Raw genomic sequence first — 18,998 nt, 5'->3', positions numbered from 1 at the left:
AGCTGACAACATAGAGCCACTCTCATGAGCTGAGCAAGTTTTCACCGATGAAGGACGAGCCTGTGAGCCTGAGCTCAGGGCACAGAAACCTTCCACCTACAGATGTGAATCTGTCAAGGTAGAAGTAAAAAAAGGAAAAAAGTAGGGCTGGGGCTTTAACAAGTTAATTGCACCTTCCTCAGTTCCCTTATTTCTGTCACACCTGTAACGCTGATGACACACTCCGGCCGCTAGGTGGCGCTGATGCACCTGAAGTTGGTTTGAAGGAGATGATGCTCAGGATGCACTGAGTGAGAAGGTTTGGTGAACAGTGATGGAGGATGAGATCGTGCAACAAAGACTTCTAAGACAAGAAGCCTCAACATGTAGAACATAACCACTGTAGTTTCACTGATCTGTGAACGCAGCAGACGGATGAAACACGCAGATAAATAAATAATGAAAAACAAACGTTAGGTTTAAGTTCATGTCTGTTCTTTGATTCAGTCGTCAGCTAGAATGGATTTGAACTGAACAGCTTACTGTGTCACATGTTGCTGTTTGTTAAAATGCAATTACAGCCTCTAATTAATCAGGTTCATTCTTGTAACCAGGACCAGGACCTGACCCTGTAGCCTTTAGTTAGACTTTTCATCTATTAATGTCTTTACACGCTTCAACACATCAGCAGAGTTTCTTATTTACACGTTTGAAAACCTGATTACAGCCACATGAAGTCTGAAAAGACACTTGCAGTTTCCGGTTTGACAGATTCCTTCACAGAGGTTCAGACCAGATACCGTTTCTAACGCTGCCTCTCCGTCCATCAGAGCCGGGGAGGCGGTGGCAGAGCTGAGCTACGTGGCCACGCTGGAGGACCTGGGCTTGGTGAAGGCCGCCGAGGTCGTCGTGTCCGAGTCCTCGCAGGTGAGACGGCAGGTGGAGGTAAAACATGGACGTTGAGAGCAGCCGAACCAAACGTGACTTCATATCAGCGACGTAAAGAAAACTATAATCAGACAGGAGGGCTGCTTGAGTCCTGGTTCATCACCACAAGTCTAAAATCAGATGACGTCCGTTTTAGATGCCAAACTTTTTTTTTGTCTCCTGGTTTTCTTCTCCTGCGTCTCCAGAGTGAACCTCCAGCTCACCCCCAGCCGCCACCTCCTCCCCACCCGGCAGCCCCCCGACCTGCAGCCGACGCCCGGCCGGCGGCGCCCAGAGACACCCTGGAGTACCGCACGGCTCTGGAGCTGGAGCTGTGGAAGGAGGAGCAGGAGGATCTGTTCGACGACCAGGTGATCACGTCTGAAATACTCACTCAGACACGAGATTTTTATTTGATTATTAAACTTCTATTGGCTGGAAATGACGTAAACAACTGACAGAAGACAGTAAAACGTTGTCTCAGAAACAGTCTGAAGTAATTTCGTACGTTGCATTTATAGTAAAAAAATAAAAATATAGATTTAAAAAACAACAACTCAGAAATGGTTAAAGTTTGTCACCATCAGTCTGAAGCAACTTTAAAAAGGAAAAACTTAATATCAGTCAGATGATTTTGGGCTCAACTTTAACTCTAGAAATAAGACGAGCCGCAAAAGTTAGAATTTTATAATGAATCAGTGCAATTTTAACATAATATAAATGCAGTGATTGTTGAATAAATCATCTGTTTGCCACATTTATGTTGAGTCATTTGAGATTTTTAATAATTTATGAACACTTAAACGTTAGAAGTGACAAAAGAGAGTCAGACATTGATTTAGAGATGTTAAATATATACATGTGTTATATTAAAATGCTCAAGAATATGTCAGAAATTATGAGAAATTATATAGAAGCTGCATTTTCTGAACAATTTACAACATTTCAGAGGAGTACGAGTAGTTCTTGACGTTGCATTTACAGTAAATATACATAAATATATTAAAAACAAGTCATTGAAATGGATAAAATTAGTCACTTTATGTCATTTTTAGCCAGAAGAAGCACCTTGGCCAGGTCAAATTCATTACAAGTCACCATTTAATACGAGTATGAATGATTTGGGGCTTAGTTAGAAATAAGACGAGATGCAAAAGTCAGAAGTTTTAAATCAAGCAGGGCATTTTTTTAACATAATATAAATGCAGTGATGTTGCTTTGGTTGTTCAATCATCTGTGTGGCAGATTTTAATTCACGATAGCTCATAAAGTGTTGAAGAACATTCTAAAGTTTAGGTTTTACTCATTTATGAACAGCTAAATGTTGATTTTTCACGTCAGTCAGATGTAAATGTAGGAACCAGAACCAGCAAACAGCTGCAGCGTCGTGCTGCTGGTTTTCATCCTGATCAACTTTCTGCTACGGGTTCATTTTACAGTTTATTGAGCCTGTGAGACGTTCTGCAGGATTTTTTCACGAAAGCATGAAAGACGTCTGTGCGTTTGGTTTCAGCTGAGGAGGAAGGAGTCGAGCCACATGCAGGCGCTGGCCGAGGAGTGGAGGAGGAGGGACCGAGAGAGGGAGGCTCTGGTCAAGAAGAAGGTGGAGAGCTCACTCACATCCACTCACATCCACTCACATCCACTCACATCCACCCAGATCCTCGGCGTGACGGCGTGAAGCCAGAGCCTAACGTGTCTGTGTTCGGCAGGAGGTGGAGTACAACCTGCTGGAGGAGCAGCTGCAGAAGACGCTGTCCGATCTGGAGAAGAGGGAGAAGCAGCTGGCTGAGGCCGAGCTGGAGGTCAGAGTTCACACAGTCCATGTGTTTGTTCAGAGACGACTCCTGTTTGTTCACTTCAGCTCCATCACACAGTCGGCGTCGCTCGCTGTAGCACCATCTGGTGGTCAAACATAGAACGTAGGCTGGAAGAGAACATCTAGAATCTGAGGAGCTCTGAAATATGTGTCACATGTCATTTACTCTCCTGCAGTCTTTACATGCAGCAGCTGAGACCGTCAGAAGTTCTGCATCACTCGAGCATATGGCCAGTTGATTAATTAAACTGTTAATCAGAACCTTTAGTTGCATCGTGTTGTGCTCTGAAGTTTGAGCTCAGCTGCTTCTAAGTGTGTTTTATTGCCGTGTTCAGACTCAGCGGCTGCAGAGGGAGCTGCGGGCCGAACACGAGCTGACCCAGAGGGAGCTGCAGGAGAGCAGCAGGAGGCTGCGGCAGGACTGCGACCACCGGGTGGCGCTGGAGAGAGACAAAGCCCGGCTGGCGGAGGAGGAGCGAGGCCGGCTGCTGCAGCAGGTAGAGGCGGCGGGCTGCCGAACTCGCCGTGTTCACCTGTAAACTCCTGACGACGCTCACCTGTGTTTGGCTGTGTGCAGATCGCAGACGGAGAGTCTCGCTACAGGCAGCTGGAGAAAGAGTTCCAGCTCTACAGAGAGCAGCAGAGCGCCAGGCCGGAGCTCAGGCTGCAGTCGGAGGTCAACCTGCTGGCTCTGGAGAAGGTCAGCAGCTTCATCTGAACGTTTTAAATCACAGCTATGGATTAAAGACCTTAAAGGAGATTATAACAGGTGATCTGCAGGTAAAAATGGGCCTCAGACGGTGTTAGGACTGGTTTGTAGTCACCGAGGGCTCATTTTTCACTGCAGTCCGTTCATCTCTACATGTTGCTGCTGAGGCCATCAGATGTTTCACGTATGTGCTCATTTAACCGTCTGGACTCTGAGCAGCAGCCTCCAGGTTTGTTCTTCTTCTTCACTCTGGTTCAGCTGCAGCTCTGTGGAACCAGAACAACACGAAGGAGGAGATAAATCAGAAGAACAAGTGGAGTTTCTTTCACTTTTTATTTCACAAAAATTAAAAAAAAACAAAACAAGTGGCTCTACATGCTGAAAATATTTTACAGCCTCCACAAACTGAGCTGCTTTTATTTTGTCGATCCAGGAGTTTGATTTCCCTTCAGTCTCTGATTGTCTCCATTTAGAATATCTCGTCACAATCTTAAGCGTAGATTTGGTTCGTTTTTCTAGCAGAACAACTCGTCATGTGTTCGTTAGTTCAGAAAGTTTGACGTCTGATTCCTGTTTTGGCAGTTTGCTGCTTTGGTAACAGGACTGTTAAACCTGAAGCCAATATTTAGTCACTTAACCGACCCGTCTGCCGAGTGTCCACATCCAGTCAGCATCATTTAATCATTAGTTATCATCAGATACGATGATAATTAATGATTAAATGGTTTATCATCGTTTAAATTTAACATGAAGAACGCTGCAGAATTAATAATAAATCTTATTTTTACTGCTACTGATAATAACACTACCTGTAATAAATCCACTCGTCCTTTATGAGCAAAAAAAAAAAAAGAGGAAAGAAATCAGCTGAAAGTTTGTGAAGCTCAAGACAACAAAACAAACGTGAGGATGATTCAAACCAGGAGTTGAAGAAGTCGTACGTTTTTCTGCTGTTCTCTCGTTGTTAATCATTTAAACCCTGCGACTGACGGAGCGTCTCTGTGATGGTCCAGGTGGAGCTGGAGAGGAAGCTGGAGTCGACCACCAAGTCCAAGCTTCACTACAAGCAGCAGTGGGGACGGGCCCTGAAGGAGCTGGCCCGCTTCAAGCAGGTACCGGCCGCCGCCGCCGTCCACCAGCGTTTACACCAGAATACGAGCGCTAAAGGCCAGAAGGAGGCTTAGACGCTGCTCCTGGAGGTCTGCTCCACTATTTAGCCAATTAACAAACAGCGAGACGACGGCAGGAGGTTTCCTGTTTGGTTTGTGCAGACGTAGATTAAACTAAAAATACAAAACACGTCGTACTGATGAGACACGAGGACCTGAAACAGCTTTTTATTGTCATCATGTCCACAAACTGCCTGTTAAAAAAAACAAACTGTAAAAACTGAAAATCTTATTTAGGTGAACAGATCAGGAAACAATCAGCTGCCCATCAAACACAAATAAACAATAAATCAAATCAGCCACAGAGAAATAAATATGGGGGGAAATAATATATGTATGTTTTTAAAATAAAATAAATATAATATTAAATATAGAAAATTAAACCATATAGAAGAATATAGTGAAATAAAAATGATTTAATTGATAAAACAATTATTTGATTTTATTTATTATATTTTTATTTAATTAACTGAGTTCAAACTGAACAATTAAACGCGACACAAACACTCCTGAATGAACGGCAGCAAAGAGAATAATCTGATGTTTTCTGCTCCAGAAATACATTTACAAAGACTTCAATGACAAAAGTACGACAATATATAAAAGTATAAAATGTATTTAAAATAATTATAAATAAAAACTATTTACATAAAATAGAAATCAAGTAAAAGCAAACAATAGATCAATTAAAGTAAAATTAAATTAATTTAAAATAACTAATATATAAAAATGAATTAATTAGAAATTCACTTTAAAAAGAAATTTTAAAAAAGAAAAAAAAGAAATGACCAACTTTGAAGAACAGCATCAGCACAAAAACCAGTAGCAGACAGCTTGAGCTCATAAATCCATGAAGGCTGAGTGTCCTTGAACGCAGCAGCAGTTAAAATGAAAACAAACATGAACATCTTCATATTCCTGCAGGTTGAGTTTCAGGCTCAGACGATAGAAAACTGCTGTAAGAACCTTCAAACCGACGTCCTCGTGACTAAAGTGTGAACAACACGACCTGGAGCTGGAAACACAAGAGCCAAACTTACGAACACGGAGCCGGCGAGCAGCTAAACTCTCCGTCTGGACAGCGCTCGTATTTCACGGCAGACGATTGTAGTTTTTCTGCGCGGGGACGCTGCGGGTTTCTAATCTGCTGCTGGAGACGAGCTGACAGTGTTTAGCGTTCAGCGGCAGCTCTGTTTAAAGACGAGCGGCGAGTCGAGGGGAGCGAACGCCGCCTCGGACGCCATCCGTCAGCCGGCGGGAACAGAAACACGCGTGATCGATGTGCGTAGGAGCGGGAGACGGCGGCTAAACGTTAGCGGTGGAAATTAAATGGAAAAACTACAACAAACAAATGAGCAAAACAGCAGCTTTCAACTGCTACTGAAATCCTGTTTTGTTTTCTATTAAACTAGCATCTAAGCTCTTAGTTATTGTTGTGAGAGCTAATTTAGTCAATTATATGCTCTTTTATAAACTGTTCACGCTAACCCGATCAGTTTATTCCAGCTTTTGGATGTAAAAATAATAAAATAAATATGTTTAAGCCAACAAGAAAACATCATGACATTTGTCACCTAAATATTTTTTTAATGTAGATATAAAAAAGGGGACGTTTCCTGGTGTAAAAACAGCAACGTGCTAGGATACGGCTAATGCTAAGGGGTTAGCTGTGCCTGTTAGCCTGCAGCTAATGCCACCTGTAGCGCCGTAGCATCTTTGGTTCAACAATCTGTTCCAATTCAATTCAAATAACTTTATTTATCCCCGAGGAGCAATTCAGACGCTCACTGAGTGTTAAATATGAAGACATCAAAAAAATAAAACACAAATGAACAAATAGCGTCATAAACTCACCAAGGACGAATTCTGGAGAGTCAGTGGACATGAGTTCTAATCTGTTAAGTCCTGATGTGCTCTGAAGCTGCCTTTGCTTTAGGGGGGATGTAGACTTCCTACAATCCTAAATACTACTTCTACGTTACAGTAACCATTATTAATGAAGCTAGCTATGAATGACAGTTTCCTGCTGTCACATGCTGTTAGCATATGACGACTGATGTATTTACATCCCATATATCAGCCTTTCTTGATAATAGATGCCAACATAACGTCTGCTGTGGTCAAAAATGTGTTTCTAGAAGAAGACTTGGGACATTAATCATTAATCGATTAAATGCTGTTTATAATTTCACAGATTACAAATATATTAATCAATGAGGCAGAAGACGGGGGTCACTCATGTCAGATAATATATTGTAGATCTGCTGTAGTACCTGGTTGCTCCACCAGGTGGACTGTTTCCTGTAGTGATTCTCATTGTGGGAGTTTAGCTAGCGACGGGCACCATGACAACGACTCCTGTGATGGTTAAAGCTCATATGACATAACTGACGGGCTTTTTTAGAGACTAGAGATGTTCCTGGTTGATTGTTAGTTGAATGGATGCTGTAGTACCTGGAGGCGCCACCAGGTGGAGCTGCTTACAGTATAGGATGGAAGGTTGTCTTTAATACTCTAGCAACACAAGAAGGAAGTCACTTGGACTTTATGTTCATGTTGGCAGCAGAGGGCATTGTGGGAGTTTAGCTAGCGACGGGCACCATGACAACGACTCCTGTGATGGTTAAAGCTCATATTACATAACTGACGGGCTTTTTTAGAGACTAGAGATGTTCCTGATTGATTGTTAGTTGAATGGATGCTGTAGTACCTGGAGGCGCCACCAGGTGGAGAGATATTGCTGATTAACTGCTAATTGATTAACTAATTAAAAATACATTATTTACCGATGAGGCAGAAGACGAGGGACGTGCATGCCGGAAAACGTATCGTACAGTCGCTGTAGTACCTGGTTGTTCCACCAGGTGGAGCCTCTAACTGTTTCCTGTAGTGACCCAGAGAGCATTGTGGGAGTTTATGTAGCGACGGCACCATGACAGAGACTTGTGTGGCGTTTAATGACGTCTGTCCATAACTCACTTGGTCAAGACGAGTCCACAAAGACAACGTTGTGATATATCATTACTATACAGAATAATCTATCAGTATAAGGCGTACTGTTGGCTGTGCTTAATTAATATCTAGAGTAATTAGATTTATTTGGTTGCTAATGCTGAGAGAAGAGTCAGTGAAGACATCGTTTGCTTGTTTGATTGAAGTCCTCACAAGTATAAGAAGCCCCGACAGTGTTTGTGTGTGACGGAGGAGGAAAGTGGAGGTGTGTTTTTACACCAGAGGTAAATATTTAGCCGACGGGAAGTAGACGGTGAAACGTGCGAGAGGCGGCGGCCAACGCTCGCTCCGTCCGTCGAGGGCTTTGATCCGAACGGAGGCCGAAGCTCCAGACGGCGGCGGCGGCCTGCTCGTCCTCACAGAGATAGACGTTCATGTACACACAGGCCGAGCGCTAAGTGGAGCTGAGACCAATGTAAACCTCCAGAACAAACTAATAACTGTTACTGACACGAAGCAGCTGGAAATGTGGGCCACGCCGGCCCTCCTCCTCCGGCCCGCTCGGCCCTCTGACCTCCACCACGTTTTTTCTTCACTCAGCTCCATCATTTCTGCTTCTCGTCTCGCTCACGGCTTTGTGTCGTCCTGCTCTTTTCAGTTCAACTTTTTCTTCAGTTCTTTTCCTCCTTTTTCTTCATCGTCCCCAAACATCATCATCACTTCCTCTTTATCATATTTTAATCTTTCATTTTTTGTTTTTTTCTCTTTCTCGGCCTCCATCCTTCCTTTTTTTTCCTCTCTTCTTTCTCTTTATTCCACGTTTTATTCCTTGTCTTTGCCTCCTTTTCTTTTCTAGTCGTTCTTTTAGCCTTTTTTCGTCCCTTTATCTTCATCAAGTCGTTCATTTCTGGGGTTTTTTTCCTCTCTCTCTGCCTCCATCCTTCCTATTTTCTCCTCTCTTCTTTCTCTTTATTCCGTCTTTGTTTCTTGCGCTTCCTCCTCCTTTCTTTTTTATTCTCTTTATTCCATCTTTCATTTCTAATTTTTTCTTTCCTCCTTTTTCTTCTCGTCTCTGCTTCGTTCTTTCAGTATTTTTTCCTCCTTTTTCTTCATCTTCCTTAAACATCTTCATCATTTCCTCTCTTTATAATTTTTAGCTTTCCTTCCTCTTCCTCCATCTTCCCTTTTTGATCGTCTCTTTCTCTTTATTCCATCTTTTATTTCTCTGTTTTGCCTCCTTTTTATTTCTAATCTTTCTTTTCTTCAATTCTTTTTCATCCTTTCAGCCTTTTTTTGCACTTTTTTCTTCATCATTTCCTCTTTTCATCTTATTTTAGGAGCTTGTTTCCTCTTTTTCTGCTCCTTTCTTTCTCGTTATTCCGTCTTATTTCTAGTCTTTTCTTTCCTCGTCTCTGACTCGTTCTTTCATCCTTTTTCTTCATCATTTCCTCTTCATCTTAATTTAGTCTATAATTTTTAGCTGCTTCCATCTTTCCTTTTGCTCGTTTCTTTCTCTTTATTCCAGCGTTAGTTTCTCGTCTTTTTCTTTGCTCGTCTTTCTTTCCTCCTTTTTCTTCTGTTTTTCCTCGTCTCTGACTTCATCGCCCTCAAACATCGTTCAGTCCATCGTTGTTTCAGCTTTCTGTCCTTTTTCTCGTCTTTCCTTCCTGCTCTCGTCTTCATCCCGTCTTTTAGGAACAAAAGATGGAACAAAGAGAAAGAAGGGAGCAGAGAGACGACAGAAAGCCAGCGACAGACGATAAAGCGAGGAAATGATGGAGATGTTTGAGGAAGATGTTGAAGGGATGCAAAAAGAGGAAACAAACTGAACAGGAACAAAAAAAGAGGGTTTCTAGTTTAGTTTCTAGTCTTTCTTCAGTTTTTTCCTCCACTGACTCGTTCTTTGCCCTCAAACATCTTCATCACTTCCTCTCATCACTTCATTCTTTAGCTTTTTTTCCTACTCTCTCGGCCTCCATCTTTCCTTTTTTGCTCTTTTCTTTCTCTTTATTCCACATTTTCTTCCTTGTTTTTGCCTCTTTTCTGTTTATAATCTTTCTTTTCCCCTTTTTCTTGAACGTTTTCTGTCTTTTCTTTCTTTTATTCTTTAACTTCTGGGTTTTTTTACTCTCGTCTTTTCCTTTTACTCTTTTTCGTCTTTCTCTTTATTCTGTTTTTGTTCCTTGTTTTTTCGTTTCTAGTCGTTCTTTTAGCCTTTTTTTGTCCCTTTGTCTTCATCAAGTCTTTCATTTCTGTTTTTTCCTCTTTCTCGGCCTCCATGTTTCCTTTTTCCCTCTGTTCTTTCTCTTTATTCCACATTTTATTCATTGTTTTTGCTTCTTTTCCATGTCTTGTCTTTTCTTTCCCCCTTTTTCTTCAACCTTCTTTCTCCTTTCTTCTTATTTTAGTCTATAATTTCAGTTTTTTCCTCTCTCTGCCTCCATCTTTCCTTTTTTTTGCTCTCTTCTTTCTCTTTATTCCACGTTTTATTCCTTGTTTTTGCCTCCTTTTCTTTTCTAGTCAATCTTTTAGCCTTTTTTCGTCCCTTTATCTTCATCAAGTCTTTCATTTCTGTTTTTTTCCTCTCTCGGCCTCCATCTTTCCTTTTTTTTTGCTCTCTTCTTTCTCTTTATTCCGTCCTTTGTTTCTCGCCTTCCTCCTGTTCCCTTCTCGTCCTTCTCTCCCCTCTTCCTTCAGGTTTTCCTCCCCTCCGTCCCCCTTCCTCCCCTCTCTAAGTGCCACATCATTGTAAAGAAAACACCGGGTGATTTATGCCGCTCTAAGGGGGCTTGGCGCTGAGTGTCACCCCCCGCCCATTAATCATCCCTGGGATTGCTGTTGAGCAATAAGCCGGTCAGGCGCTAACTATTCAGATGTCACACTCTCGCTTTTTATAAAATATCAGGCCTGTGTTTACACGACCGTCCGTCTGGCCGCTCGGCGGTTTTTAAAGCCGGCGCTTGTTTGGTTTTTCTCGGCCTCCGCTCGCCTATTTATTCTCTCCTCTCAGCGCCTCGCATGGCGTGATGTTTAGCTCAGGCCGGATCATAAAAATTCTTGTCCGAGGAATAATGTGCTTCTCAACCCAGGAGGTGCAGCCGTCCGGAGAATTAATGCCCCGACGGCACCGAGGCCTCAGATCAGAGCGGCAGCCTCCGTCTCTCTCAACTCAAAATATTGGGACAAGGAGCTTAAGTTGGTCTTTTCAGAGCAAAAATATTGGGACAAAGGGATTAAAGTTTTGAGCCGAGGGGCTAAATTTGGTGTTTTTAGAGGCTGGCTAGGAGGTCGGTCGGCTAAATTTGGCTTTCTGGGAGCTGCTTGTTGTGGAACTGGAGATTAAACTCGTTCTTACAGTAACATCGATACGAAAAGCTCATCTAGCCTCAGAGACGGGCGGCGTTTGGATCGTAGCGCCTGGAAATGAAACCGTGGAAGAAGTTTTAGCACCTACCAATAAAAGTGAAGTTCTAAGTATTAATAAGCTCCTTGTAGGTCTGATGTTTGGTGACAGAGGTCCAGTGAAAACATCTAGCGTCAGTATTTCTGCCCTCATGTCTGGTTTACCTTCATGTTATGATGAACAGCCGATGGCCACAATACAGGAACTGAAACAGAACTTCTTGGTTCTTGTCTTTGAGAAATTTGAGCGCAAATTCAAAACTGTCTGGTGAACCAAAGAGCATGTTGGAGGTTGTGTTGAGATGAAGTTGGTGTTTGTGGCTTGTTGAACGGCAGTAACCTGGTTATTTTCTACTGATACGATAAGAGCAGCTCCACAGACTCGTACGACTTGTTAGCTGCTGTTTCCAGACGGCGGTTGTTTGAAGACACAAGACGGAGAGTTTTGGTCGAAGCGCTCCAAGAACCGTTGGGTGGAACCCGTCCATATTTCCACCAGTTTGAGGGGAACCACGGAGTCGGACTCTGGTTTGTTGTCCAGCTCGGTGCGACTCATTCGTGAACTCAGTAATCAAACAGAAACATTGACGGTTTGTGGTGGCGCTCAACCGTCGACACTAAGACGTTTCACCGTGCTAAGAGTATCTTCAACAACTGGCTTTTCTCTCATTTTGTGTCTGGTTTTGGCCATTTTCTCCATCTGGGACACTTTGAAGTCCCTTTGGTCTCGTTGTTGTTGTTCCCCGTCGAGTCTTTGACCATCTTTGTGTTATTTGGGCCGTTGTTGTGTCTGGTTTGTTTGGATTTGTCTTGTTTGTGTCGTCGTGTGTCTCACATCAGTCACTCTGTCTTGTTTTGGGTCATGTCGGGCCTCGTCGTGGTCCTGTTGTGTCCTCAGACTGTAGATACTGAACTGCTGGGTCATTATTCAGAACCAGTTGTGCCGATGAGTTCAGAATTTTGGCAGAATCTGGTGCAAACTGTTTTGTGCTCCGGTTTGGTTGATTTTTCTGTGTCGATTCTTTCTGTCTAGATGGTGTCTCTTTGGAGATTCGTCTCATTTTGAAGGAAAGCGCTTCTTTGAAGTTTTAAATTCAGCTTTTTTTTAATCATTTACTGAAAATACAGATGCAGACTTATTGATTTCTTTCTTTAGGGGAATTTGAAGCTCAGCCGGAATCTACGAGCAACACAAACAGACGTTTCTATGAAAGTTTTATTAAATTTGACTCTTTTTAACAACACAAATTGGTTTTTAAGAGCAAAATAAAGCAAAAAAAAAATCAGTCGATATCCAGCAGAGGTTCCTAGAAAGATCTGAGTGAAGCCGTAGCTGCTCTTCAGACGATTAATTGGAAATAATAATCTGTACGTGAACCAGACGTCTCGGTTTCACTGGTTTCCAGTCGGCCTCTCTGAGAGGCTGCGGGACTAAAAGCGTCGTCTCTCGTCTGTTTGTATAAAACTGTCTGTCGGGCAGCAGATGGAACTTATCGTCTGAGGGAATTTCAGAGCCGTGGTCCCAGCGGAGGCTCTGCTGGTTCCCACTGCTCATACTGGGATGCTGCGGAGCCCCAGTGGAGCGCTGTTCCAGACGAGCAGGGTCGCCGGGTTTGAGTCGTCGTCTGGAGCGAGCGAGGGATTCCTGGGAATGTCGTCTACAGTTTGTTCAGTTTCTAGTCGCCGCAGTAAACAGCAACCTGAAGAAACACCTTCCACATGATCAGTCTGGTCTGGAAGAAATTATAATGATTAGAAACAAAAATGAGCGTTTAAGGTCAAACCATCGAAACACTTCATTAACTGAGGAAATAATGAGTCTGACAACTGCAGAGACTTTTTAGCGTTAACATGATTTAAAGCAAAGTGCTGAACGTTGCCTCGTCTTTGGATTTGACTCACGTTGAAGAGTTTAAAGGTGAAGATCATCTGGACACACGTCGAGTAAAATACTGTAAATAATCACAAAGAAGTCGTCACAGTGCTTCAGAGCATTTTAGCAAAATTTAATCCGTCTGTTGTAAAAAATTAAAATCTGAGTGAAATCCACGGCGACGTCATGAGTGAACAGAAGTTATTTTTAAGTTCAGCCCCAAGTTCTGAGCTGGATTGAGGTCTGGACTCTGACTGGACCTCCAGAACTTCACCTTGTTGTCTTCAAACCATCTCTGTGGAGCTTTGGCTGTTTGCTTCGGCTCATTGATGGAAAACAAGTCTTCTCCACGTCTCAGTTCTCCTGCAGACTGCATCAGGTTGTGTGTTTGTGATGATGTTCATTGTTTGGGGTCCAGTCTGATGACCATAAAGCTAAATTTTGAACCTTCTTCCAGGTGTCTTCAGAGTCTCCACATGTCTTCTGGTGAACTCTGGTCCAGATTTAATCTGAGCTTTTTCCAACAGAGTCTTTCTCTTTGTCTCCATAAAGCTTTGATGGTGAAGAACAGACACCAGTTGTTCTATGAACAGTCTGAAGCTGGAAACTCCTTCAGAGGAGTCATAGGAGTCTTGGTGACCTCCCTCTCTAGTCTTCTTCTTGCTCGGTCCCTCAGTCTCTGAGGACATCCTGCTCCAGTCAGATCTACTCATGGTCCATGTTCCTTCCATGTCTTAATGATGGATTTAACTGGACTCCAGAGATGTTCAGTAACTTGGAGATGTTCTTGTATCGTCTCCTGACTGAAGCTTATCAACAACCTTTCCACAGAGTTCTTGGAGTGTTCTTCAGTCTTCATGGTGTNATCTCAGCTGCTGAAGCTGGAAACTCCTTCAGAGGAGTCATAGGAGTCTTGGTGGCCTCCTTCACGAGTCTCCTTCTTGCTCGGTCACTCAGTCTCTGAGGATGTCCTGATCTAGTCAGATCTACTCATGGTCCATGTTCCTTCCATTAATGAAGGATTTAACTGGACTCCAAGAGATGTTTTCTTGTATCGCCTCCTGACTGAAGCTTCTCAACAACCTTTCCACAGAGTTCTTGGAGTGTTCTTCAGTCTTCATGGTGTAGTTCTATCCAGGAGTTCTGATCCACCAGAGACTGGACCTTCCAGATCCAGGAGTCTTTCTTCTACCATCACTGAGACTCATTCACTGACCTCAGATGATCTTTACTTCACTAATAATGTGACTTCTGGCACCAACTTCCTGCACCTGAGTTCAATTATGTGACTTCAAAGGGGGTCAATGCTTCAGTTATTTCATGTTTTAATTGAGGGACGTCACTTTGTAGAAAACTCTTCACTTTGACATGAACGAGTCTTTTTTGTGAATTCAAATTAAATTGATTCACTGTTGAGAAGCAATAAAAGGAGAAACCTCCAAGGTCAGGTCTTCACTGCTTTGCTTCTTCAGATCTGCTCTAAAACATTTACCAATCGAGCCTCCGTGGGCCTCCTGCGACGTGGAGCTGCCTCAGCGTCTTACAGGAAACCAACGGTTTCTACATGCTTGTGATGTTTTCCTGTGATTTCAGCTGCTGCAGTAACAACAGTCATTTATCTCTAATGCGAGTCCCGATTGTTTCCCTTCTTCTTTTATCCGTGAAAGCCCCACAAGAGCCGGTGGAGGAAACTCCGGCTGAACTCCCACAGGTGCTCAGAAAACCTGACGTGAGCCGAGGAAAGCGTTTGTCCTCCTCCAGCCGCTCAGAAGGCAGGAAGACAGAGGAGTCATCGCCGGGCCATCGATCCTGAATCCTTCAGCGTCACTCAGGAGACGGGATGTACGACGATCACTGTTTTCAGGCCGAAGCTGGTCTCGTTTACTTTTTCTTCCCCCTTTAAAAATGTGTGTGGAGCCGTCGGCAGTACGTTAACCTGAAAACTGTCGGTTCACATGATCGTTCTTCGTCATTAAAGGCGTTTATGTGACGTTAACGTGCTGCCGTTGTTCAGACAGCAGCCAGACGGTGGAGGATTCTTTAAGCGTTGCACTCTGGGAGCTTTTCACAACGTTTTCTTACATTTCTGCCTCCAGTCTGTTCCTCCATGTTCTGCAGGTGGAACCTTGTTGTAAAGCTCCAGTAGGACACCGTCTGAATGTAGAGTTAGAAGGTAAATATAGAGTTAGAAGGTCGGCTGCACTGAAGCTCCAACACATGGAGAAAACCTGTATTCTCTACATGATGTCAGTGAACCTATCATAGACCAGCTGTAGTACCTGTTTGTTCCACCAGGTGGAGCCTCTCACTGTTTAATCCTGTAGGGACCAGAGGAGGTGTCACTCAGGCTACAGCTCATGTTAGCAGCAGAGAGCATTGTGGGAGGTTAGCTAGCAAGTTTGAATGCAACAAGTTTTGAGTCATTTTATACTAAATCTGGATAATTTTGGAGACGTTTTAGGACGTTTTGGTCAAGTTTTTTGGAGTTTTAGCTGTATGGCAATGCCAGAGAGCATTGTGAGAGTTTAGCTAGCAACGGGACCATGACGGAGACTTCTGAGGAGGTTAATGACCTCCACAAATAATCCAGGAGGGTTCGCCCGTAGAAGCTAACGTAAGCTAGCTGAGTTTACGGCAGATGGTTTAAAAGTGGCTTCATCACAACACCGAACGATGTCCGTTGTACTTAATGTGACTTATCAATGAAAAATGATTGATTAAGAACGTGGTCGACTGTGGGTATTATTTGCATCCCTCGTAGCAGCAGAGGAACTCTTCAACGTCGGTTAAACAGGTGTCAGAGAATCTTACCAACTTGTGGAGTTACGTTTTGTTCTGGCCGGAGTTAAATTTTTCCTTGAGCCGTGAAAAATAAATCTCAGTTGTGACAGAAACTTTAAAGTCTTTCAGGTTTGTTTCTGTTTCATCAAGAAAATAATCAGCCTTGAACCGAAACGTTTCGACGGCTTCACCGGAGGATGAATCGTGTCCCTCTGAGGATGAACAGCGGCCATTTCAACGAGCGATAAAAATCCAGTCATCGCTTCGTTCGTTCCACCAGGAGAAAACAAACGTTTGATAATTGATCGACTGCTAATTAATCAAACACTTAAAGTTTTCTTGATCTTTCAGAGGGAATGTTTTGGGTCTTTGGAGACGAAACAAAGTGAATCAAATATTCGTCTGAAAACATCAGGTTGAGCTTTTCTTGGTCTCACTTTATAACAAACTGAATATTCTGGAGGGTTGTTTGGTTGTTGGTTGGACCGAACTCGACAGTTCATCAGTTTCTGCTCCACAACGTTTTACTGATGTTCTATAAACCAAACGATTAATTAAATAATCATAATTTCTGCTTTTCTTGGTCTCACGTTCTGTTAAATTGAGCCTTTTAAAGGTTGGATGTTTTTCACTCTTTAGTTTGGACGAACCGTCACAGTGTTCTGTTCAAATAAACTTTAACTCAATTATAAAACAGCGTGAGACCAAGAAAAGCAGCAGATTATGATTGTTTAATTAATCGTTTGGTTTATAAAGCATCAGTCAAAGGTTTAGGAGCAGAACCTGGTTATCAGCGTCTAGTTTAGTCCGACCAGGAGCCAGAAACCCTCCAAGATATGAATTTATTACAGAGTGAGAGGAAGAAAAACTCCCTGTGGAAGCTTCCAGACCAGCGTTTGATCCGTCAGCTGCTTTATGACTGAATATTTCTACTCAGTGAAAACCAGACGAGGTTTCTGAGTTCCCCCCCGTCCAGGCCTCGGTATCGCCTCGTCCTCTGATTGTTCCAGGACTCAGATTGTCTTTGGCATCGGGCTCCAGAGAAAATGTTTGGCCTGTTTGTTTTTCTAGCAATTAGGCTGAGAGCGGCGCTAACGCAGACGGCTAATGGTCCTCGGAGAGCCGCCTGAGTCAACACTGGGCTGCGTGAGCGTCCACGCCGTGGTTCTGTTCGCTCGGCCGTGTGAACCTGGACGTGAACATGTTGGTTTTCCCATCCAGCGCCGGCCCGCTCTGCTCCGCGTCGCCACGGCGACAGCAGAGACGGATTCCAGCTTCGTCTGTTGCCGTTAGCGGCCGAGCGTTAGCGACCGCTTAGCTCCAGATTTAAGGGAAACCTGTCGACTGGAGGTTCAGGCTGAGCTGAGGAGCAGCTTGAGCTTCAGAAAACAGCTGCAGCTCGTCAGTACGGCGACGAGTTCGTTAACGGGAAGCAACTGATTTGCTCGTTAGTCGTCAAATGTTTGATGTTTCCATGTGTCGAGGCTTTTCTTGGTCCTTCAGTGTCAAAAAGTTTTCTGCCGTCTAACGGAGCGATTCATTAATTAATCATTAAAAACAGTCTGATGAAGAAAGTCTGGTTCTGTCCGGTCGATGACTTCTGGACCAAACGACTGATCATCAATTATCTGTTAATCATCAGTAACAGAAATAAGAACGAGCATTTCCTCCTACAGCATCTGAGATGTCATTATTCTCTGTTTTATTCACCAAACATTGATTGATTGATTGATTGATTGATTATTAAAACAGACGATAAAGAACAATTATTAGCTTCAGTCATAAAAACAACTTTCTGCTCGTTTCTGTAAATTTTCTGTCTCGTTTTACGACCTTAAAAATCTGATTATTGTCGTTTTAGAAGCAGAAAATTAACCTTCGATGGTCGATTAAATGATAATTAAGGTTTCATGGCTGCTTTTGTTCAATCACGAAACCAGTCGTCTGATCAGCTGACGATGAGAATTCTGATCATCGATTATTGATTATTGATCGTCACAAACGAGCTCTAGCTTGGATGTTCTGTGGATCCATTGATGTGACGTTCTGCAGAACAATCAGCTGATTAACGGTGAAAACAGGCGTCAGAACCGATGACGTCGGTCGTCTGAAGACTTCCAGAGAAACGTTCTGATCCAACGTCGGTTTGATGGATTCAGAGGAAAACATGAAACCTGCCGTTAGTTCAGATCTAACTTCCTGTTTGCGTCGTTTATAGCTGAACGGTTTGGACCGGTCCAGAACCAACGTGTGACTTTGCTGCTGTTCTTTGAGTCTGAATGATTTTTGTCTTTTTGCTGAAGTTTTATGGAACAAATCCGACGAACAGAACCGTCAGCAGCAGTGGTTCTTTAATGACTTAAAACCCAAACTAGCGCCGTGTGATGAAGGTTCTGGTGTCGGTTTGTGAGCGTCCAGCTGTGTTCACATGTTCCCTCAGACTGGACCGTTCCCAGCAGCCGTAAGTCTTTTAATTGAGAATTAAAGCTCCGCCGTCGTATCAGTGATTTATGGACCCGACCCGGTTCTGGGTTCTGCTAGTTTGTCTGAGCCGGAGGCCGAGCAGCTGAGAGAAATACGAGCGTGAAGCTTTTTTATTTGGTTTTCTTTCGTGTGAATTCCCTCAAAGTCCGGCTGCATTCTTTCTCAGGCAGCTTCTGTTTTTTTCTGAAAACGTGGAACCAGACGGATTCATCACCGCCGTGTGCCATCGAGACAAACGGCTTGTTGGGCTTCAGCGCCGAGCTCAGAGGTTTGTTCTCCAGCCTGGAGGTCCTGGAGGTCCTGGAGGTCCTGGAGCGACGCCTGACGCTGTGTTTGTTTGCTTCGGCAGCGCGAGCAGGAGAACGCCATGAACCGGCTGAAGAAGCAGCAGGAGGAGCTGGAGGCCATGAGGCTGCGTTACCTGGCAACCGAGGAGAAGGAGGCGGCGCGGCAGGAGCGGCAGGAGCTGGACGGCATCCGGAACCAGCTCAACAGGTACCGACCCACCTGGAGTGGTTCTGCTGCAGGGACACAAAGACGAGCAGCAAATAAACTAAAGGAAGTTCTAACGTTAGTTCAGGGTTTCATATGAAGACGTTCACTGCATGTGTTCAGATTTCTAGTTTTATGGCATCATGTGACCTTCAGTATTTAATTTATAGATTTATTAATAAATATCTAATAAATAAAAAACTCTGAAGTTCAGACGGGGTTCGCTGACCCAACCCAGATATAATAATTACATTTATTACGTAGAATGAAAGAAAAAATCTATGAAACGTGACGTTAATCTAGAAAACAATTGTCAGCGTCGACTTTAATTAGCTTCGTAGGAACTTCCTGTAGTGATTAAATAATTAAACATTATTCTGCTGATGGAAAACGTCTCCGCTGGAATCTGGC

General features: G+C 43.4%; 1 protein-coding gene across 1 annotated transcript in view; it reads left to right on the top strand.

Moving 5' to 3' along the window:
- The window catches only part of cep120 (centrosomal protein 120), a 31,070-nt gene that overhangs the window by 9,695 nt on the left and 2,377 nt on the right, over positions 1–18,998 (top strand). Inside the window, exons 12-19 of the mRNA XM_008287698.1 lie at positions 810–906; positions 1,113–1,277; positions 2,420–2,509; positions 2,619–2,711; positions 3,061–3,222; positions 3,303–3,425; positions 4,448–4,546; positions 18,445–18,590. Coding sequence (XP_008285920.1) covers positions 810–906; positions 1,113–1,277; positions 2,420–2,509; positions 2,619–2,711; positions 3,061–3,222; positions 3,303–3,425; positions 4,448–4,546; positions 18,445–18,590 — 975 coding nt within the window. The remainder of the gene's footprint in view (positions 1–809; positions 907–1,112; positions 1,278–2,419; positions 2,510–2,618; positions 2,712–3,060; positions 3,223–3,302; positions 3,426–4,447; positions 4,547–18,444; positions 18,591–18,998) is intronic.

The sequence above is a fragment of the Stegastes partitus genome, unplaced genomic scaffold (assembly GCF_000690725.1).
Source record: "Stegastes partitus isolate 25-593 unplaced genomic scaffold, Stegastes_partitus-1.0.2 Scaffold515, whole genome shotgun sequence".
In the NCBI taxonomy this organism is placed as follows: domain Eukaryota; kingdom Metazoa; phylum Chordata; class Actinopteri; family Pomacentridae; genus Stegastes; species Stegastes partitus.
The sequence above is the reverse complement of the archived record's forward strand: the minus strand, read 5'-3'. Positions and strand labels throughout refer to the sequence as shown.